We start from the raw sequence: 23,236 nt of genomic DNA, 5'->3' as shown, positions 1-23,236 counted from the left end.
CAATAAACAGGCCAGCCAAAAAGACCCGGAAATAGCAAGTTCGGCTGGATTTAATGCAGCCGACCGGTCAGCAAACTGGCCAACCAGACCTACAATCTGCCTTTGCCTAACATGTGGCAGCTGCCACGTGGAGATAACTGCTGTACCTTGTTGCCTGTCCAAGGAATGTCCAACTCTTAACAGTCCAATGTCCAAGATTAAAGTGGTAATATTTGCATTTTCAGTTTATGTGAATTTTATGCTTGCTGTGATTAGTGTTAAATCAGGTTATTTGCCACTATATCCGAGAAGGAAGGCTAGTTTCAGCTACACATGTCTTCCTTGGGTTTTTCTCTTTACTCAGCACTTCTTTTCTTTCCAAATTCTTTTTTTCTCTAGCTCTAGATGAGGCTTTGGGTCAAAGTAGTTGTACTTGCACTTGCTTTCTAGCTCTAGCTCTTTGGCCCTAGTGAAGTTCACTACCTCTCACAATATCACTGGCTTAAACATGGGCATGGCTCATATGGAAACTTCATGCTCCATGGGCAAGGCTCAACATCTTAAACTACTCTTGGCAAGTGACACTAGTTAGAACTTCCCTTGCTAGTAGATTAGACACGGGTCCTAAACTCAGTCATACATAAAGGCAGGCGTGTCAAAGACATGCATCAGATGCATCAACGAGAAAAGAAAAAGCTCAAGGAGATGTAACAAATTACAATTGCATAAAGCTACTGAACATTAACCACACTCCCATAAGGCTATAGAGTAGACATACATTAATCTAACACATACTCTATTGTGGATCCCCTTTTTAAGTCCTCCAACCTGCAGCCCTTTCATCAGGGCTATTGAAGACGTGTGTGATTTAGGAATCATATGTCCCTATCTCTACATGAACCAACCAAGAGTGTCTCAATGGCTATTTGGGGCATTTTATTTCTAATTCAGGCTGAAGCCTCCACCAAAGTTGATGTTATTGGAGATGAGGATAATCTGCCCCAACGAATAGGAATTCCCACACTTGATCTATTAGGTGTTGGAGATAAAGATAATATTCCCTAGACTAGGAATCCTAAGCTTACATCAAGAGCTCCCAATGAAATGTATGGAGATGGACATAATCCTAATAAGGGTTCAAAATGGAAGCATAACCCTCCAAAGTAGCCAAACATGAACGAGCCTGTCCATTTAGTTCTACATAGGTCGCTAGTGTACAATGTACTACTACTTGATAGTTTTGTTAGAGTCAAAAAAGTCCCCAAGCAATAGGTAGATTTGGCTGAATAGTCTATATGAGTGGAAACACAGACATGTGTCCTATAACTAGCCTCCCATGAACCAAAGTGCAAGCCTCCCATGTCCTCGGCTCACAAGTAGGGCTGGTAGAGTGGGGCACTTGCAGGCATCACTTTCTTTGATCACGGCTTACTAGATGTGATGTGTCTTCTCTGCATCACTTGCTTTGATCACGGCTTACTAGATGTGATGCCATATTCTTGATTCAATTCATGAGAGTGAGAAAATGAGGCAGTGCTTGTAGGTGCAAGAACATTAGAGCAGAGACTGGAGCAGGTTTTATGGGTATTGGAAATGGTGTTCTTGAGGGCTCCTTTCTTGTACACATGAGATCTTGGCTTGAAAGGGGACACCATGTGTGAAGAGTTCTCTAGGTGCACCACCCTTAGGTCCCAACAGATTTAGTTCTACATAGGTCGCTAGTGTACAATGTACTACTGCTTGATAGTTTTGTTAGAGTCAAAAAAGTCCCCAAGCAATAGGTAGATTTGGCTGAATATGAATAGTCTATATGAGTGGAAACACAGACATGTGTCCTATAACTAGCCTCCCATGAACCAAAGTGCAAGCCTCCCATGTCCTCGGTTCACAAGTAGGGCTGGTAGAGTGGGGCACTTGCAGGCATCACTTTCTTTGATCACGGCTTACTAGATGTGATGTGTCTTCTCGGCATCACTTTCTTTGATCACGGCTTACTAGATGTGATGCCATATTCTTGATTCAATTCATGAGAATGAGAAAATGAGGCAGTGCTTGTAGGTGCAAGAACATTAGAGCAGAGACTGGAGCAGGTTTTATGGATATTGGAAATGGTGTTCTTGAGGGCTCCTTTCTTGTACACATGAGATCTTGGCTTGAAAGGGGACACCATGTGTGAAGAGTTCTCTAGGTGCACCGCCCTTAGGCCCCAACAGATCAGATTTGCAGTCTCAGAGACGAGAGTGCAGGCCTATTCTGAGGAGATCATTGGGCTGGCTATGTCTACAGATTATGCAAGAGACTAACCAGTCTCTCAGAGAGCAACCTCATTGCAGTGAGGAGGTGTGGGCAAGCATTCCATCTTTGGTGACTAAGGTGATGGGGCACCTGCTCCTTACCCCTTTTTTAATCAGGAGATGTTGGAAGCCTTTCAAACTCAAGAGAAGTAAAACTTCCTAGGAGAGGATGGAGTGCCAAACCCTTATCCCTTCTTTTTAGGGGGAGAAGTCCCCGTCCCCTTTGTTGACAGCTTTCTCGGAGAGCCTCACTTTTGGCCAGCCTGTTATTGTGGCCAGTTTGTCCACTTTTCAAGGGAGGAGATTGGTAGGAGTCAACGACCTCTTATGATTTTGTCAGTTTCCTACAACACATTGGCAAGATCATCATCTTAGCGCACTCTAGCCTTCTTCAAGAGAATATCTACGACACACATAGGTTTTGTCCAGGATCAAAGTATTCTAGTCAACATTTTGCTCTTCTTTGAGACTAATTAGTGGAGCCAGCATAGTAGTCAGCATATAGCGGTCCTTTGGATTTGCAATAGTTAGTGAGAAGAGGAGCCTGCAGAATCTTTTGAAGAGCAGAGGAAAGTTCAATGGGGTGGTCCGCTTGGACTGCCACCTTCTGTACGAGCCTGAGGTACATGAGATCAGATAGGGCAACTGTTTTTCAGAGGTTGGATTGTTCCTAAGGTTGACAAGTCTGAACTTCACTGAAAGTACCAAGTAGCAATACTTATTTTTGCCTGCTCCAACAAAGCTCTTCCGCGTGGAAGTGGCATTATTTATCATGCCCAGTTGGAACAATCTTGCAGCTAGATGAAATGTAAGCAGAGGGTTCATGTTTCAAAGATGTTTAAAAATTTCAATATCTACAGAACTAAAAAGTGCGTGAGAAATTCTAAATGAAAGTCAGAAAATTGTAAATAATGGTGAAATCGATCCAATAGAGATATGTACAGTAATTTGTTCGTGACACAGTATCAAGGCTTGCCATTGTTGTGTACTCTAGATAGAAGAAGAAAGAGGCCTTGTGCTGCTATGAATTTTCAGATTCTTCAGTAGCATATGAATATTAATGATCAAAATTTAGATTTGTAGATATTATTCACCGGAAAGGAAATAATTACATGCATTTACTGGTTAGGCATCGTAGTTACAAAGTACACACTGCAACTTGGGCTTGACAGGAATGAAAATGGAGAGACTAAAACAGAGTTGTGTAATATCTTTGGGTGTCATTATGATGATAGGTTGAAGTTGCAGCAACTCATTTTGATGTCATTATGTATTCGTTTGATGCTTGGAGCTATGGAGACATAGAGAATTCTTACATTTACAAACAAGCATCAACATCAAGGTTCTCTAGGCCATTAGAGGTGATTACTTCTCATCTCATCTGTCTAGTGATATAGAAAAGGCTTCTTGCATTAATACTCAGTGACTTACTTAGTATTCTATCTGAATTAAGTTCAACTGCTATTGACATTTACCATTTTGAATGAATCTTAGATTTACAGATCAAAATTCCACAGGTGCTTCCATTTGATACTAATCTCACCTTTACTCGGCTTTAACACATGATGCCCAATGAATACATTTCCTTTCATTTTAATTCAACACAGCATACAAGTTTAAATTACACAAAATCATTGAAGGCTCTCCCATCGCTTGAGTATTTGGTCTTTAGAAGCTATTAACTTTTGTTTTATTTGCACTCTCCTTTTCTAAGATACACATGAAGATTGCCACTTGGAATGTCTGTGGTGTTTGCTCTTGCAAAAAAAACATGCTATGTGGCATGTTTTGCATGTAAATGAATGGGATGTTGTTTGTGCTGGTGAGCAGAAGGGTCACAAAGAAGTAGGCAGGCTGCAGGATTATCCATTGCCATGGGTTCAAGTTGTTTTATGCTCGGGGAACTGCAATGAGGCATTTTGGTGTCATGATAATCGTTCATGAGAAATTTCGCGTGAGTTTCTTATAGAATTAACCTCCATTTCTAACATATATCTGGTTAGAACTAGATGAGCCCAGATCCCTTAACAACACAGCAGCCAAGTACAGGTGCTCCTAAGTACACATGACTAATATAACCACTGTCAGGACACAAGCAGCAGTCCAGGGAGAACATAGACAGCAAGATGCAATAATTTTGGCATTTGTGTGGCCTATTTGGAACGAGTGCATTGTATAGCATCTAGTCACCCAGTGGTGTTCAGCTGATCCAAGCTGATCAAATCCTAGAGTTAGTATTACTACCTAATTTGGAATGACTTTGGAAACTAGACAGAACTGAATGTTAGTCCTTTTAGGAAATGGCATGCAAAACATGAATTATCACAAGTCTAATCCATACTAGTTGACAGGTTGAGCCCACAAATAAAGGGCTGTTTGGTTGAAGTGTGCCGGGTTCATGCTGAGCAGTATGCTTTCTCCTTTGCCAATGGAGCCTTTGTAGAGCCAAGATTGGGGAACACTATAGTTTACTAGAGTTCGGTGGCCACATGTGAGACAAGCAGTGCAGAGAGTGCTGGAGTGTGCAGAGTAATGTGCAGTGGAGTGATCGACTGTGCTACTGTTGGGTGCCCTAAGTGGTGACCAGAGACTAAATGAACTGAGACGATTAGGATGGGCACTTAGTGATCCTCACATACAGAAAGATAGATAAATAGAATAAAGAAAGAAAGTTGTATTGACGTTTACAAAAGGCCAGATTGGCCTGTGAGACAAAAATAAATACATCTGCAGCTCAAGGAACTGTCATGTTTCCTAAGTAGAATAAAAAAACTGTAATTTGAAAGGAAACATCTAGCTAGGAAACAACAAATAATTGAAAAATACTAAAATGGCACTAGGGATCTAATACAATGTGAACCTGATTTGGGGACCAATATCATCCCAAGATACCTCTCATGGGTCTATCCAACGTGGATAGGCTGAAGTGCCAAGGTAGAGCTGCTGGATGACATGCTAGTATCATTTGTTTCTTCTGGTGGTGCCTCGAGCAGCGACATGGACCAGCTGGCTATCCATCTCTATGTGGCTTTGTCTAAGGGGACTCCTTGGGGTGGAGCCATGATTCCATTTGGGGTATGCTATGAGATATTAGGTCTAACTACAGCTCTGAAAAAGTCAGTAAGGGTGTGTTGCCGTGAATCCCCAAGATACCTCCCTTGGGGCTGTAAGAGGTGATCTCTATGCCAGTGTGGCTCCAAAAGGAAGAGTCCAAGCAACGCTGATCTAGGATGTCCATCACCCTGGATGGTGGTCCGAACCCCTCTTGGAACAGATAGTGCATGTGCCCTGCACTTAACTTAGAGCCAACCCACTGTCTTGAACTACTAATGCACTAGTCTTGTGCACATACCTTTTTGTGCATTCTCTTGTACAATAACCCTTTGCCCTCGTATGCATGATCTCTTGTGCACATCCTGTGTGCATCCTTCTTGCACATTGCACACATGTGCATTGGTGCACGAGTGCACAGTGCGCTTGTCCAATCCCCTGCACCATGTCATGTGCACATCCCCTCGCATCCCATTGGGTGACCACTAGTGCACACGCATGCTAGTTCACCACCCTCACACCTTGCACAATACATACACCCATGTACACACCCCTTAGTGTACACTACACCATCACAGACACTTGCACTCACTCTTACTACACCACCATTGTACCCTAGTGCACGTGTACTAGTGCAACCATCTTGCACTATCCTAGTGCACCCCACGTAGAGATCACTGCACCCCATGCACACCAATGCATCTTAGTGCACACTAGTACACCCCTTGTGCACACATGCACTTGTGTGCCCACTAGTGCACACGTGCCCTAGTGCACTTCTTATGCACTTCCTAGGGTGCACAATTCACCTAGCACTCTAGTGCCCTCTTTAGTACACCCCTCCTAGTACACACATCCCTATAGTAAGTGCATTGTGCACACGTGCACTAGTGCACCTTGCATACCCCTTACACATCATTGTGCACTCGTGCACCAGTGTACACGTGCACTCGTGCACCACCTTGCACTTAGTTGAGTATATTCACCATTGTGCACACCCTTGTGAGCCCACCCTTACACGTCAACACATACCCTTGCACCCCATAATACACTTGTCACATAAGGACAGACTTAGCCAAAGAGGACAAAGCCTTAGAAATGCACATAAGCCGAAAAGCCAACTCATATAATGTGGGAAAACATAAAGGGAATTCACTTCTAACAAATCCATTGGCCGACAATAATTCAATGATGAAGGTAATCATTTAAGGGTGTTTATGGTTGTTGCATTAGTTAATAAACTCCTTTAAGTTGGTTTTACCTTTCCTCTAGTCAACTTTTAAATGGTTCATGTGGACTTGCAAATCAATTGACAATGCATGATAGTATATATGGTGCCAACATGTGTAGAAAAACCTCATCATTGATAATTAACAAGGAACCTTTGAAAGAAGAGAAACCACCTCCTAAAAAAGGAATTGTTCTAGATTCTATCAAGATCATGCAACTCCATAAACCTCATATTTGCAAGAGATTGTAAAAGAAAAGTTTCACAATTATATTACTATTCTATTCTTCATCGAAATGCAATTGGCACTTCCCTTTTTTTCTCCATTTTGATTTTGAACTTTATGTATGCATCAAATATAAATACATCCTTCAAATTTTGGGACTTTTTACATTGTGCTTGTCTTTTTAGAGAAAGTCCCTAATCCTAAATGGCAAACATGCATACCACTTGAAGAGATTCATGTAATGAGGTATTTGCCAAAATATAAGACTCTAGTATGATTTAAACCTTTTGATACTATAGGAGGCCTGCCCTAATATTTGACATGAATGGTGTATTGTGTCTTGCCTAGGTTAGGAGATACAAAAATGATCTCCCTCCAAATCTTGATATTAATGACTTGAGTCACAAATTGTCTAGAAAAGGAGAAAGCTTGCTTGTGCACTATGCACTTGGACATAACTTGAATTTAAGAAAACGTGTGGTCATTGCTTGAGTAAGTCAACAAAACTTGTGTAAAACATTGAGCAAGTCCATAGAAACTTAACTAAATGGTGAAGGAGACTTAGGAAGCGAAAACAAGCGCAGATCGGAAACCTAGAAACCACCTAAATCATTGAGACCTAGGCTCCTAAAAACCTCGAGGTACATGCATACGCTTGAGAAATGGACTTGAACTTCCATCTCCCACAACAAGTAGAGACCCTAGTTATAGTAGGCTGATAGATATTGAAAACATCCTTGTCGGTAACCTCATCAACCAAGTCATTGAGCTAGTAAAGTTAGAGAGCATGGGCACCATACCTAGCACAATGGATAGAACCGAAAATTATGGAGGAGCCTTAGTCAACTTCCAAGCTACCATTGATACCTTTCAGCATGTTTCCGACCTTGGTGTCTCAAATATGATCCCCGAGGCCATGGAATGAAAGCTTGTAGAGCTGTGGAACCAAGGCACAAATACTCCTATTTTATTGATGGACAAAAACAATACAGGACAACAGCTTACGAACATGCAAACGGAGATGGACAACATCCAAGGAATGTTGTTGAACCCTAGAGCAATAAGATCCTCGCAAGATTCGTTATCGGATCTCGTGCAATAATGCTTGTTTGACCACACAGACATACTTCAAGGAGGAACTTACATTGCTCAAACCCTCTTAATTGGAATGGAGAATATACTAGGGACTAAGGATCAAGCAAAGATCCCTCTTGTGACTAAGCAGTTGGATAAGTATAAGATCGAGAACAATCTTTACTAGCTTTATTGAATAGTTCGAACAAGTCTACAAAGTGAACAACCTTATGGGTGATGCTAAGCAAGTGCAAACATTCGGATTATGCCTAGAAGAAGAGGGGTGAACCCGATTCATTGGGCTTGATACCAATGAAAAAGCCTCATTCAAGATGCTCAAAGATCTCTTGATTAAGTGCTTCGTAAAGGCCAACTACAATGATAACCTCATCATTCGGCTAATGAATATCAAACAACAAAAAGAGGAGAGTATGCAAGACTATGTCTCCAAAGAGAGGAGCTTGTTCTAAACAATTTCTATTGTGGAGAGACCCACCGCCAAGCCATGAGAAAAGCATTCATCAAGGGTTTTCACAACAAAAGAATCTATAAAACCTTGGTAGGAAATTCTAGCCTTAACTGTGAGAGGTTGAGAGGATCGAAGCTCAGCTGAGAGTGCAGTAGACAGTATGGAGAGTGAAGCACGACACCCAATGCAATAGACTGAAAGAGTGTAATGTGAAAGTACAAAGTACAAACCTCAAACCTTAGGGTTGTAAGGGGTGTTCACACCCAAAAGTGTGTGTAACATGATAAGTGTAACATACGCACATACGAAAAAAGAGAGTAAGTTTGGGGAAAATAACCTCTCGTACGGAGGGTAAAAAGTGTCCCAGTGTCCTACTGATCACTGACACTCCTCCGTGAGTGTAGACGTGAGTGAAACCCAACAAACCCCCCTAGAGTGAAGAGTGATCAAAATACAAGGATCATTGGCCACCAAAGGAGATCAAATTTAAAGCATCGCGAAATGCTTCAAATTTGTCACGAGAAAGAGTTTTGGTGAAGATGTTTGCCACATTGCTAGTGGTAGGACACGAAAGACAGGTCCTGGCCGCCCCAAGTGCGTGTGAAATGACAATGGAGCTCCTGACGAGCCTTGGACTCGCCCTGGACCTGATCCCATCTGCCGCGGAGGGAGTGGATGATGGAGGTCCAGAGCTCTGCTAAGGTCACATGTACTAGAAGTCTCTCTCCGTCAAAAGCCTCCTGACACGGCACCTTCTAGATATGCTAACCAGTAAGACTCCCTATGATTTCCCATACCTCAGAGCGGTCTGCTGTGGGCTCTACTACCTGGCGGATGGGTAGAGCCTCCAAACCAACCACTGTGCACGACCCTGTCTCGATAATGAATATCGTGTCCTACATCCCGATCTCATACAAAAGGTGAGGGCCCTGGCTGATTGCCTGCCAATAGAAAGCTCCCCATGAGATACATCCAAGGCTGGGTTCTATACGGCAAAGGATGCGGCATGCTCATCTCCACACGAGCTATGCCGCCTCACACAACCAAAGGCAGTGCTTTGGGGTTTCCAAGGGCTGCTATGTGCAACGCTTACAACCTCCCTCCTTCTGCATCTGGGCAAGCCAACTTCCCACCTCCAAGCCTCCATGTGCCACTAGCAATAAGAAATACGATACCCTCCTCGGCCTCTAGCTATCCCATAGGCGGCGCGAGAAGGTCCATCGGAAAGGCTCTGTGATGCTATGCTCTGCTCAGTGCTTGCTACGTGACGGGGCCCAATCCATATCCTCCTGCATCAGTACATGTCTACCAATCCTGGCAGTGTACTCCAAGAACCTCGATGGCTGCTTGGTGACTGCAATGGCCAGCCATAACCACTCTCCCGGATCCCACTGCAACTCATCAAGTAGCCTGCCCTCCCAGATCCAGAGACGCTAGTCCCTGAGCTCCTCCCAGAAGACAAAAGGGTCCAATCGCCATGTCTTCCCCTGAAGGCCAATCACGTGGATCCTTCTCCATGAAAGGACAGCTATCCCCTCATCTTGCTACCCTCTGTCAAGAGCCAGACGCCCCCCCCTCTTGTATGGTGAAGAAGGTCCTAGGTGGAGCGCCGTCCACTCTATTTGCCATCTGTAGGGGGATGCTTGCTGGTGAAGACCTAGCAGCCCATACCTCTCCAGACTCTATCAGTTCTCATATCGCGGGAGCAAGCCACTCCTGAGGTATTGTTGCATCTATCTCCCTTCTCCTTAACTCCACTCCTCTCTAGCAACCTGATACTCTTTGCAGCAGCACCTCCTCGTCTATCTCCTCCTGGAAGCCTGGGGGTTCCAGATCACCAGCTGACGGTCTATCTCCTCCTAGAAGCCTGGGGACTCTAGATTAGGGCCTTACGCAGGCCCTGCCACACACGGAGCAAGCTGCGTAGGAAAGGTGATTTGGGAGGGGTGATCTGGGCTGACGTGAAGATCCATCTCAGGGACGGCCTCCACTCACTGCCAAGCCTCGGTCTACAATCCTAAAGATCCTCCTGCAATAGGACCTTCTAGGTCTGCCCTCCTAGTGTGAGGCTACGAACAACTAGCTTGCCCAAGAGAGCCATGCTCTGATACTCTGGGTCTATGATACCAAGCCCTCCCTCTGACTGATGCCATGATCGATGCCGTATGATGGTCACCCATGCCACCTTGGCCTTGGAATCTGTGGAGCCATCTAACCTGAACCAAAGGAAGTTCCACACTAGGCGGCGAAGCTGCACTGTGTAGGATGAGGAGAAGCACCAACACGATGTGATGTACCAAGCCGTTGCTAGAAGGACCTGGTTAACCACCAAGGCTGGACCTACTAGTGAGAGGCGGGCCATGCTCGAGTAGGTCAGGTTCCTCCGAACAGAATCGAAAACTGGAAGAAACTGCTAGGCGGGAGTGATGTCGAGTCCCACCTGGAACCCTAGGTAACGAACGGTCTACCCTCTGCTCGTCGCCGATCTAAATCCCAGGTGGATGCCCCACTCCGTGCTAGAGTCCGGGTATGTGAGGAAACCAACCGACTTTCACCAGTTGATTTTCGCTTCCACTGCAGAACAGAACACCTCAAGAGCCAGCCTCACTCTCTCCAGCATCAACTCATTGTCCTCTATGTAGAGTGCTATATCATCTGCATACTCTGAGTCTAGCAACTCAGTCTCCTCTCTCACTGTAATCTGCTCACACGTGACCTGAGGAAGTGAGACATCGCCTTTGCAAAAAGTAAGAACAGGTATGGGGCCAGGGGGCAGCCCTGCCGGATCGATCTCTCCAACTGAAACTCCTCCCCTCACCTACCACCTATAAAGACCCCGCAAATCCAAGCCTGGGGGAAACCCAACCTCACCATGGTGCCCTCTAGGAAATCCTAGTCCACCCTGTCATAAACTTTCTCAAAATCCAAGAGTAGTACGGCCAATCTCTTCCCATTGTGCTGAGCCCACTCTGTCGCCTCAAAGAAGGTGAATACATTGTCTAGGATGGTCCTATATCTTGGACAAAGCCTGTCTATGTGTCATGAATGATGTCTGGAATCACGGGGCGTAGTCGCCTACTAATCATCTTTGCCAGTCCCTTATAGGCCACTGACAATAAGGTGATCAATTTCCACTAGGAAAGCTCCAACCGGTCTCCCCCTTTGGAGAGAAGTCTGATAAGGCCTGCCGAAAGACTCCCTCGCATCTGTCCTGAGATGAAAATCTCTTGGAAGGCCATCAGTAGGGGGTCCTTCACCACCTCCCAGTAGGTAGTGAAGAAGGCCTTAGAGAGGCATCCTCTCTCGGGCATTCCTACTCATCCTGTTTATGGAAAGCCTCTATTTCCTTATTTGTGAAGGGGGCTAGGAGGGAGCGCCCCATCTCCTCTGTGACGAGGGCGGGGATGTGATCCCAAACCTGCTATTTACAACGTTGTCCTCTGGCTGAGGCTGTATCTAACTGGAAGAGGTGTCTGTACTAGTCGGTGGCAATCTCCATCACCTCGTTTGGGCTAGAGCGAATCCTCCCATACTAATCCCGAAGGCTACATATCTGCTCTCCTAATGTGCGGGGCTGGTGTGCTTGAAAGAACTCCCTATACATCATGTTGCCCTTCTTTGCCCAAAAGGCTGCTGAGGTGTGGAATGAGAACTCCGAGCGCCCGTCTTCTAGGCCGATGATGGCTGCTCGTGCGTGCACCTCCTGTGCATGGAGGATGGGATCCCCTGGTGTCTCCTCTAATAATCTCTGCGTGGCTGCTAGGTCCTGCCGGAGTGCTCTCTCCTCCTCCCAGCACTGTTGCCTGGCCTTTAGGACTGTCTCCTGGTAAATATTGCTCGACTCTCGGCTAGGACCTCTGCAACCTCCTCTGCGACCCAGTCCCTCCTACTCCACTCCCTAGTCTAAATCTACTCAATCTATCTCTGCACCTTCTCTCTCCCTATAGATCCAGTCAAGGATCCGACATGATCGTGAAGATGCTGAGGGATCTAGTGTCAGGAGGACCGGGCAGTGATCGGACAGAATGGTGCCAGCCAACTGCCCTATCTGGCCTCCGCGAGAGCATCCCCACTCTTCCACATAGAACCTGTCCAACTGCTCCAGCAAGACTCCACCTATCTGCCTATATCCCCACGAGAAGTCCAACGACCTTTTCCTCCTGTGGAAAGCTGGGTCTCTCCAAGCATCAGGAGCTCCTATTGCCAGTAGGAAGACCTCCCATGCCTCCTACTCCTCCCCAACCATGCCCTGGTAGTTTTTGCCTCTACCCTACTGGTCCTCTAAGGCCTCCAAGTTGTTGAAGTCTCCTCCAACAATCCAGGAGTCCACCTTTGGGGGTTCTACTACGATCTCGACCCAAAACCTGTTGCGTGCCCTAACCTTAGTGGGGCAATAGACATTGAGAACTCCGAGGCATGAGTCCCCGGTATCCAACCTAACCCATAGAAGCCTCCCTGCCACAATCGCCCCATGATTCCGCGTGCAGGTGGTAAGGCTCGGGCCAATAGAGGTGCATACGCCTCCACTCCTGTCATGGGCACCGATGGCGTATTGCCAATAGGTGTGTGACCTGCCTAGGAGAACCTTCCCTACCCGAGGGGCTTGGGCGGGAGTGAGCTTGTGCTCCTACAGAAGTAGGATGTGTATCCGTCCCGCAAGGGCCGGTTGCAACTCATGCCGAACAATCAACTTCTTGGAACCATGTATCCCACTGTAGTGGAGACTATTCACATTCCAGGATGCAAGGTGTAAACTCATGGGAAAACATGTAACTGACCGAACAAGCATCTGTTCTGTGTGGAAGCTGCTGATGAGGAGGAAGAACTATGGGGCATGCAAGTATGCTTTGCCACATGCCTGGACGGCGAGCTACCAATGGGTAATAGATGCTCGAGGTGGTACTACCAATGCATCTATCAACCATGCTAAGAGCTGTGACTCTGTACACTGGTAGAAATAGGCCACTTGTGCTAGGGCCCACTCGATCACATCCATCGAAGCTCTCCAATGTGGAGGGGCTTTAAAGATAATGCTCAAGTGTGGGACCTCGGCACCAGCCCACCAGTTAATGTCCATCATGCAGTCTGGCCACTGCTGTGCAAACAGTGCTAATCCTTCTTCTCCCATCCATTGGGAGATGTGGTCCGCCACCTGACTCTTCACCTCCTCCTCTATTTGTGTTGTCGTCCAATCCCTTGAGTGAGAGTACTGAAGGAAAAAGGCGTAGTTTGGTCCATTCAGTGGTGCTAGTAGATGGACCTTGCCTCTCCTTGACTTACGAACCACAAATATCCCCATCTCCAGAGGTAGTGGGAACTCTCCGCACTCTGCAACTCTCAGGTAGGACCACGGGCCACCGCGGAAGAACTCCTGTGGTAACACCTGCGCCTGTCTCTCGAGAAAGTGTGAGGGGCGGCAGGGACAGATAAGCTGGTGACTGTGTGGGGAGGGCAAGACTGTTGGTGCGAGGAGGATGTAGGCGTGTGTGGCTCATCACCTCCTATGGGAGAAGGGAGGGTGGATCTGGGGGGGATCACCTGTACTAGGTACGGATCAAGGGGGGTGCTCGGTAGGGGGGTGGTGGGGGGGAAGAAAATCGAGGGATGGTGGGGTGGTCCGAGGTACGTGGCGAGTGTTGGGGGAGCACTAGTGGCTTTGGAAGGGGGGGTGTGGGCCAAGGTCAGTGGGGGATCCATGGGAGGTGGGGGGGGGGGGGGGGGGGGGGGCGGCGGTTATGGGATCTCAGGTGAGGTAGTCTATGGTGTGGGTGGTGGATGTGGGGGAGTGCGGTCCTATCGAGTGGGGCGGGCAGGAGGGGGCTGCGGAGTGCTTTGCAGAGGGGGCGTAGCTCGCCCTCCTACTCCCTACTGCTGAGGCTGTGTCTGAGGAGCTGGCTGCAGCTCCCCCTGCCGGTTCCCTCTCTGTCGTCTCTGGACCTATGTGAAGTCGTCAGTGTCCACTTATTGCGGGCCTGTTGACGGAGCCGCCTTGGCTCTGAAGCGCATGCAATCTGCTACCTGATGCCCAAAGTCGTGGCACCGCAGACACTGCCCTGGTTGCCCAATCACAATGACTTGTTGCCTAAAGGAGTGATCTCCTGCCTCAATCTCCAAGAACTTTGGTATACTCTTTGTGTCTTTCATGGCCACTCGTACATTCGAGACTCCTGCAGCAGCTGTCGCTGCATCCGTGAAGGAGCAAGAAGAACTGTGCCGAAGAGTCATCCAAAGTCCACTAATTGGCGGTACTCTACTGCAAGTCCAGCGAAAAGTAAGGTGACTAGATGTTTGAGAAATCTGTTATGGAGTGCAAATGTCTCCACTGTGAAGCCGCTATACCAGGAAACCATGTAAATGATCCCCTTCGTGGAGGTGAGCTCTCTACTAACTCATGAGCTGCGTCTGCAAAGGTGAGTCGAACCATGAAGATCCCTTAGCCCATGAGAACTGCTTCCGCGATCTGTGCTATGCCAATGCGCAGTGTGGAGTGGAGCCAATCCCGCAGCTGCCCTCGATGGGGAGTGTCCAACGACTTGACCAAAAATCGTTGTTTCTTTCAACTCCAGCTCTGTGGCACGGACGGCTAAGAGTTGTTCCTCAGAGAGGATGATGTGCAAGGTGTTTGAATGGGGGGAACTAACAAAATGCGCCGGCGTCTGACCAGAGGTTTCCATTGCGGCTCCTTGCTGGGAACCTACCTATCACGCTGCTGTGCTACTGGAGGGGGGAGTTGCTGCAAAGAGAGGGAGCAACTGGTGGGGGGGGGAGGGAGGAACGTTACTGTTTTCAAAACAGGTGGTGTGTCTGCCTGGCTGGAAATCACGGGCGCGGGGGGGGAGGGGGGGTTTCCAAGCGGGGGCAAGCAAGTAGCGTGGGCAAGCAGGGGCGGGGCGGCGTTATGGGAGGTTGCATAGGGGCGGCGTCGGACAGGGGTGGAGGCAGCGACGAGCAGGGTCACGTAGGGGGCGTCGAGCAGGGGAGAGGGGTCAATCAGGGGTAGAAGCGGATGGGGGAGTAGCAAGATAGAGGCGGGGGAGCTGGCGCGATGGCGGGGGGTTCAAGCGCAGCGAATGCGACGAGGGAGTTTTTTCCTTAGTTTGGTGTTGTTTTAAAGAGCTAGTTAATGTTTTTAAGTTTCTAATGCACCTTTTTAGCTTAACAAATCCTCAGGATGATATTTCACAATACAAGAGAGATCATGGTCATGACTTTTTTTATGGAAAGCGGGGGGGGGGAGGGGCATGGGGGGCGCAACTTAGGTAACCAGCATGTGACTATGAGGATGTTTAGGGGAGTCTCTCTTTTCTCATCATTGATCAACATCTGAGAAAGATCCCACTCCAAATGACTTGTAGCCACAGTGGACCCAAAGACATTGCCACAAATGGGAGCATATTGCTAGTATTGTACCTTGGTACATCTAGACTTCGAGATGCAGTCAAGCTAGACCTTCAGAATGCATGCATAGCAGAGACTCTTTTGAGGATTTGGACAAAGATCATTCACACTCTCTGCAGAAGATGGAAGAGATCGCAAGGAGCTGTGAGAGGATGAGGAGGAGAAAGGCCTTCCTATAGATCTAGGACTCATGCACTTTTTTTCCATATGGCCCCTCAAATGGTCTGGCACTATAAAATACCAGATTGGCTGTTCACACAACCATTGTATTTATGATGTACTTAAACAATATTTACAAAGTTCCTTGTACCTTCTATTTTTACGTCAAGGGGATTTCTCCGAGGTGTTATTAATATAATTTTTTTTCTTTAAAAAAAAAAAGATCATAGATGTAGCCATGTGAACACCCCTGGCAAGATATGTCCAACCTTAGATAGAATGAGGAGTTCATCATGCTAGGCAACATGAACAAAGAGCCCTACAACAACCTACAAGTATTTTCAAAGATCCGTAATAAAAGATTTAATGGGACCCTTAACTGTGACTCTATTGGCCCATCTACCCTACCCCTAAACAACCAACTAAAATCTAAAACTAAAACCTCAAATTTATTTTATTTATTTATTTTAAAAATAACAATTTCAAAATGCATTTTGGAGTTCTTGAAACAATTCTGTCTTGAGGTTTCGGTTTTGGGATGCCAAAATGGTGTGCCAACCAACTATGGAGCCTTAGATGAGTTGAATTGTGTAACATGCCCACCTATCAACCGTCCAAGCACGTTTTTAGCGGTCCATTGAGAGACGAGTCTAAACGATGCTACTGGGCATTCCCATGGAATGTTACGGGGTTTGTCGCCCAGGGTTTCTTGAGTCCACCTCGCAACGGAACGTTCGTGGCCGAACCCACTAGGATCGACCTAAGATCAGGGTCCTTAATGGACAAGGTCTCTTGACAGTATTCTAGTGTCTGGTCTTGGATATCCAACTTTATGCAGAGATACCCAAGCCGAAGTAGACCCATGCCGCAGTTGGTTCAAAGAGATTGGGAAACGAGAGGGATGCACTGCTTCACCTCTCTACCCGTAGGGTATAGCCCCATTCTGGACCCCTAAAATGGCATGAATCAGATTCTAACCTATCAATACTTACAGGTTGTACAACTATAGAACTTTGTGAAAAGCCTGTAAAGAAAATACCCTAACACAGAAGCATAAACAAGAACCGTACGACAAAGCACAGACTGATAAAAGAACACAGTTAGGGTTAGGGTAACTCAGAGACAATGAACACAGTTAATAAATGAAATGATATGACTACTAATAATACGATGCTCATGCAGCAAACACACTATGCAGTGAATGAATACTGAACCTCGAACTCCTGTATCTCAAGGATCAGGGTAGGGGTAATGAGCAAGAAAGTGTATCGTACTGCGAACGGATCCCGAATCCCAGCAAAGCAGCCTCCGGATGTCGAACACCAACAAATGCAGCAGTGAGAAGCTGGATCTGATGCAGACAGCACTGACTAGAGAGAGAGACTAAAAACGCAGGAAGTAGGCAAGAGAAAGACTAAAAACGTAGGCAGAATAGCCTGCAGGAGAGAGAGAGACTAAAAACGCAAGCAGTAGGTGAGAGAAAAAGACTAAAAACGCAGGCAGGACAGCCTGCAGAAGAGAGAAAAACTACAGCGACTACAGCGGGAGAGAAAACTGTCAGGGCGGCAGTTGGGGCCTGCAAATGCAGTAGTTTGCTGACGTGGCAGGCTGTAGAACAACAGTGCAGATGATCAGCAGTTAGTCTCCAGGCAGAAACAGCAGCAATCAGCATGTGGAGGGCTGGAAACAGGTGCCAGACTGTAGGGAACATTGATGGGAAGCAAGAGCTGAGATGTCCTCCGCAAACGGGGTGTGGGCAGCAAGCTAATAACACCTAAAACCTACAAAAACAAGATTAGAGGAAAGAGTGGAGGGCTGGCTACCAATTTATAGAAAATTAGGGTTCTAGATCCTCTCTCACTTAACTCTCTCGATCCGCTCTCCGTTTTAGGGTTTTGGCTAAAATAAACCTAAAATAAAAAATAAGCCTAAAATAAGCATGTTTTGGGATTGTTTAAGTGGGTAAGAGGAATTCTTAGCACAACACCCTCTCTCAAGCCCAAAATAGGGCGAGAAAAGTAGGCCAACCTAAATTTTGATTTACCCCAAGGCGTCCCACCCCAAAGCAGCTAGGGCATCGGACAAAGGGTGTATGTCGGCTGCCCAGTGGTCTACCAAGATTACAAAGGCGATGGTTATCTTACCAAGGGAGCCCAAGTGATCACCCCAGAGAGGCCAGGGCATCGGACCAAGGGTGCTTGGCGGCTGCCCAAGGGCCTACCAAGTCCTACAAAGGCGGATGAAATCAATGGACTTTTTTTTTTTGAAATATTTTGAAAATATATAAGTAATATAGGGGCAGCAGTCGATTAAGTGATAGATAGGAAAAGATATAGAGAGTTTTAAACCCAAGTCAAGCACAAAACTAGCAGACCAATCCCTCGCACTGACTAGGATAAGTGCCTAAGGATGAGAATAAGTGAGTGTATGTGCCAATCATGTGGTGAATATGTGGAAAGGCAAAAAAGATAATGGTGGGCTTAGAAGACAAGCAAAACAAGCAAGCAAGCAAGGGTAGGGAAACTGCCATTAGGAGAACTGCAGGGTGTTATGCTACAAATATGGTAGATCCTAGAGTCAACCACTCCAAAAGACCGAAAAGGGATAAATGTGCACAGATGCATGTTTACATGAACAGAATGTCAATGCATGGGGTAATGCAAAGGGAGATGCAAGATGTCATACTCATGTAATATACTATGCAACGGTGCCATTGGGACAGTGCACTCGCAGGGGAATTGTTCACTTGTCCAAGTACCCTTTTACAATCAGGTCATCCTGACGGTGCGGATGAAGTTACAAATGCCCATAATACAATATAAAAGAATAAGTGAATGTAATGTCTAAAAACTATAAGCATCATCACTGTCACGATAATACAATATAAAAGAATTAGTGAATGTAATGTCTAAAAACTATAAGTATCATCACTGTCACGATCAAGAGTAGAAGCCAACCCCTCTCAAACTGGAAGGGAAAGCAAGAGGGAAGCACCCTCTCCCCGTCAAGTTGAAGAAGTAGAGGAGGGTGTACCCAAGCCGATCCTTGGTAGCAGGTACTGAAGAACCAGCCGGTTGACCACTTTGGTCAAGATATCTGCAAAATTATCTGATAAAGGCACAAATTCTAGGCGAATAGTGTCTAGCTCAACCTGCTCTCTAGAAAAGTGGAGTGGACTCCCACATGCTGTGTCTGTGGTGTGATGATCGGATTGCTCGCAAGGGCAATGGCACTCTGGTTGTCGTAGTAGACAACTGTGGGAGAGTCACATGGAAAATGAAGCGCCGCGAGTAAACTCCTCAGATAGATGACCTCAGTGATACCATCAAAGAGAGCCCGGTACTCAGCCTCGACCGTGGAAGCCGTCACCATCTCTTGCTTACGGCTGGACCAAGAAATGGGAGCCGTGCCCAAGATAAAGAGGTAGCCGCCATGGGAATGCTAGGTGTCAGGATCTCTTGCCCAATCAGAATCAGTGTACCCCTGCAAACATAAACCAGAACCATATGTCAAGCCATAAGAAAAAGTACACCGCAAATAACGCAACACACGAAGACATGCAATTCAATGTGACATCCTAGGTGCTGTGAAATACTGACTGGGTATGCTAACTGAGTAAGATAAATCTGGCCTAGTGTGAATTAACCAAAGAAGTTTTCCTACAACAAAACGATAGGTGTGTGCATCGAAGGGCTGTCCTAGGGTATCCTTCGCCAAGTGTACAATAGGATCAAGAGGCATGGCCATTGACCGTGTTTGATCCGAAGTGTATTGTTCCACAAGCTGAAGTGCGTACTTCTGCTGTGACACACAAATACATCCTCCAGAACGAACTACCTCCATCCCCAAAAAATAGGACAACAAACCAAGGTCTGTCATTTCAAATGTAGCTTTAAGCTTAGCCTTAATTTTCACTATGGCAGCAGAATCTGAATCTATGATGAGTAAGTCATCAACATATAGCAGGATATAGCTAAACCTCTCTGGTGTGGATCGAACATATAAGTTCGGGTCATAAGGGGCAGAATGGAATCCATGAGTCTGTAAGAACTCATCCATTCTATGGAACCAAGACCGCGGTGCTTGCTTCAGTCCATAAAGAGCTTTTGGCAAGCGGAATACCTTATCCCTAGGGTTCCCTGAAGAAAAGCCTGGCGGCTGCTCCACACAGACTTCCTCCTCTAAGTATCCGTTCAGGAAGGCACTCTTGACATCCATCTGATGTATCGGCCAGCCGTGGTGAGCGGCGAGCGTGAGTAGCAACCGAAAGGAAGTCAACCATGCAGTAGGGGCAAAGATCTCTTCATAATCAATGCCGTGCTTCTATCAAAACCCTTGCACTATAAGGCGAGCCTTATACTTGTCTAAAGGCCCATCAGCTTTTAGCTTTGTCCTAAAAATCCACTTTGTCTCGATGACTTTCTTGTGGCTTGAACGATCCACCAATGTCCAAGTCTCATTTCGGTTAATACTCTCTAGCTCCTTTTCCATGGCCTCTCGCCATTGAGGATGCTGAAGAGCCTCCTGCCATGTATTCGGCTCAAAATGCGCTATTTAATCAGCTGTAAATAGCATTGCAAATGATGCCTGAGGAGCAAGCCGGGCAGATCTTCTAGGTCCCTGCGGAGAGGAATCCGGTGGTAGGATCCCCGAATCCCGTATGGTTTGCTGTTACTAGCAAGGTAACGGGTCTTGCGAAGGGACTTGGGAGCTGAAGAAACTACAGGAATGCCAAGAGCGGGAAGTAGACCAGGTTCAGTAGGCACGATCTCGGCTGATGTGGAAGAAGGAAACGGATTGGAATCCGGTGCAGAAAACTACACAATATCCCTCTCGTAAAAAACAACATTCTGCCTAACGATCACCTTATTTGTCCGAGGATCGAACAAACGATAGGCTTTCGCTTCAAAGGAATATCCCACAAAAATAAGGAGATCAGCTCGGGGAGTAAGCTTACCTATCTTGTCATCAGGCGTGTGTGTGTAGACATGACACCCGAAGACTCTAAAATGGGAAATAACAGACCGAGAGCCAAAAATTTCCTCATACGAGGTCTTCTGAGGAAGAGCCGCAATCGGGCACCGGTTGAGGATGTACATCGAAGTGTTAACAACCTCGACCCAAAGGCGCTCAAGAAGCTCTGCTGCGAACAGTGTAGAGCATGCCATTACCATGACTGGGAGGTTCCTATGCTCTACGGCTCCATTCTGAGAGGGGGAGTTGGTAGAGGTGAGCTAGCGAGAAATGCCATGCTTCTGTAGAAACTCGGAAAACTCGTGGGAGATAAACTCACCACCACTATCACTCCTCATGCACCCGACACGACAACTAGTCTAGTTATGAACCAGCAGCACCCAAGCAGAAAAATATGTGAAAGCATCTGGCTTATGCTTGAGGAAGTACACCCACATGTATCGAGAATGATCATCCACTATCAAAAAGAAGTACAGTGCGCCGTTCAAAGCGGCAGTGGATGTCAACCTGCAAAGATCAACGTGAATTAATCTAAGAGGCTCCTCAGGTCTATGTGTAGACTGCTGAGGAAATGGGGTACGGTGCTGCTTCCCGAGCTGACAGGCTTTACAGACATCTCGAGCTAGCTACAGGTGTGGAAGGCCCTCAACCAGCTTACGGCGTGACAACTCATAAAGTGAGTCATAACCAAGATGCCCTAAGCGAAAATGCCAAAGACGCTCATTGTGTGTAGGCTCCCAAGATGTGGCTAAGGCCTGGAAGCTATGGAATACGGAGCCCTCGGCAGTCGACTCTGTGAGAAAATGAGTCATGTGGTATAGGCAATTAGGCTGTGCCTCACTGCAAGCAATCACTAAACCAGTCTGAGAGTCAAGGACCTTGACTGTGGTCGCGGTAAAGAAAACTGCTCGCCCCAACCAGCAAAGCTGCTAAACAAATAACAAGTTCACCCCAAGCTGAGGGACATGATATACATTGTCCAGCGAAGCTAGATCCGGACCCTTGTCAGTGGCAAAACTGGCGCAACCTTGAGCTTGAATCTTGACCGAGAAGTTGTTTCCTACACGGACCTGTCCAGCTGCAAGGGCTCGAGTATGGAAAATGTCCTCTATAGGAGTCATGTGATGTGTAGCTCCACTGTCCACAATCCAAATTGGAGCTGAAGTGCTCGGCTATGACGAGTGGACCTTTGCAGTAACCTCATCAGGAGGCAACTCACAGATGTGAACAAGACTCACATCGGATGTCTCTACGGAGACGATGTGGGTCTCTGCAGACCAGTCAAACAAGCCCTCTGGAGTTGAGAATGTTGTCGACTGAGATGGCTATGCCATGGCAGTGTGAGTCTGACATTTAAACTGCCCCTTGCCATCACCTTGCCTCCCTTGCTAAGGGTTGCATGACTGTGGGACAGGAGTTTGAGATTTAGGTTTTGATGTTGTGCCTCGTGCCTTTGATCGACACTCGTTATCAAAATGGCCAGTCTTTTGACAATGTTGACAAAACCTATTCTTTTTAGGCCTTTTTAGGTATATTTTGCCACCCTGATTTAAGTTGTGACTGGGAGTTTCCTTGAGAATCCCCAAATTGATTTAGCTTTTAAGTTTGATTTTGACTTTGAGTGGAGGTTTGGTTTGGTTTGCCCTTCCCTTGTTATCCTTTCGGAGAATGAGCAAGAAGAGCCCCCTCTGAAGAGAAATTCATATGAAATTGATCGAACAACCGTGCGTAACGCAACAACTGATACTCAAATTCATAGAATGTAGGCATGGTAGACTTTGAAACTATTCCTTCCACAAAATTGAAGTATTTCTTGGGGAGTTTATTTAGGAACAATGTGACCTGATCGCCAGAGAACTTGGGAGTCCCCGTAGTGGAGAATTCAACGAGGAGACGCCGATAATCAGCCAACTTGACTTTCAAATCATCCCGGTCAGTGATTTTGAAAAGCTGAAGCTCATGGTCAAGATTAATACCACGGCCCTATCTTGAGCCGCATAGCGGTTAGTCAAGTGTGCCCATTGCTTTGACGCTAAGTCAAAATGCTGAAGCTGAGAATGAAACCCAGGCAATAAGCCCTACATCAGCTCGACAATAGCGGAGGCATTCCTAGCCTTCCATGAGCGGACGACCTCATATGGAACAAATGCGGGATCGGATTGGGGTTCCAACCCCTGCACAAGATCCCATAGGTTCTGTGAGTCAAGGACATGTCTCATCAAATTCGACCAAGTAGTAAAGTTTGACCCGTTAAAACGAGTTTTGTCATCAAATGCATTCTTGGCAGAAGATGAGCTAGAACCATGAGGTGTCGGGTAGGTGGTGTAAGATGATGGTGGGAAAGATGATGGAGGTGGGTGTGTCTGATAAGAGAAAGAGGGAGG

The 23,236-nt window shown here is 46.6% G+C and overlaps 1 protein-coding gene across 2 annotated transcripts in view; it reads left to right on the top strand.

The window, feature by feature from the left end:
- Nucleotides 1-23,236, top strand: part of LOC148032571 (uncharacterized) — a 69,479-nt gene that overhangs the window by 14,559 nt on the left and 31,684 nt on the right. For both annotated transcript variants that reach the window (XM_087683215.1, XM_087683214.1), the window contains exon 5: nucleotides 3,509-3,634. In XM_087683215.1, the coding sequence (XP_087539341.1) occupies nucleotides 3,509-3,634 (126 nt within the window). The remainder of the gene's footprint in view (nucleotides 1-3,508; nucleotides 3,635-23,236) is intronic.

The sequence above is a fragment of the Lygodium microphyllum genome, chromosome 8 (genome assembly GCF_053477565.2).
Source record: "Lygodium microphyllum isolate KBCC chromosome 8, Lygodium_microphyllum_v1.1.10, whole genome shotgun sequence".
Lineage (NCBI taxonomy): Eukaryota > Viridiplantae > Streptophyta > Polypodiopsida > Schizaeales > Lygodiaceae > Lygodium > Lygodium microphyllum.
This window is presented reverse-complemented; position numbering and strand designations above follow the sequence as displayed.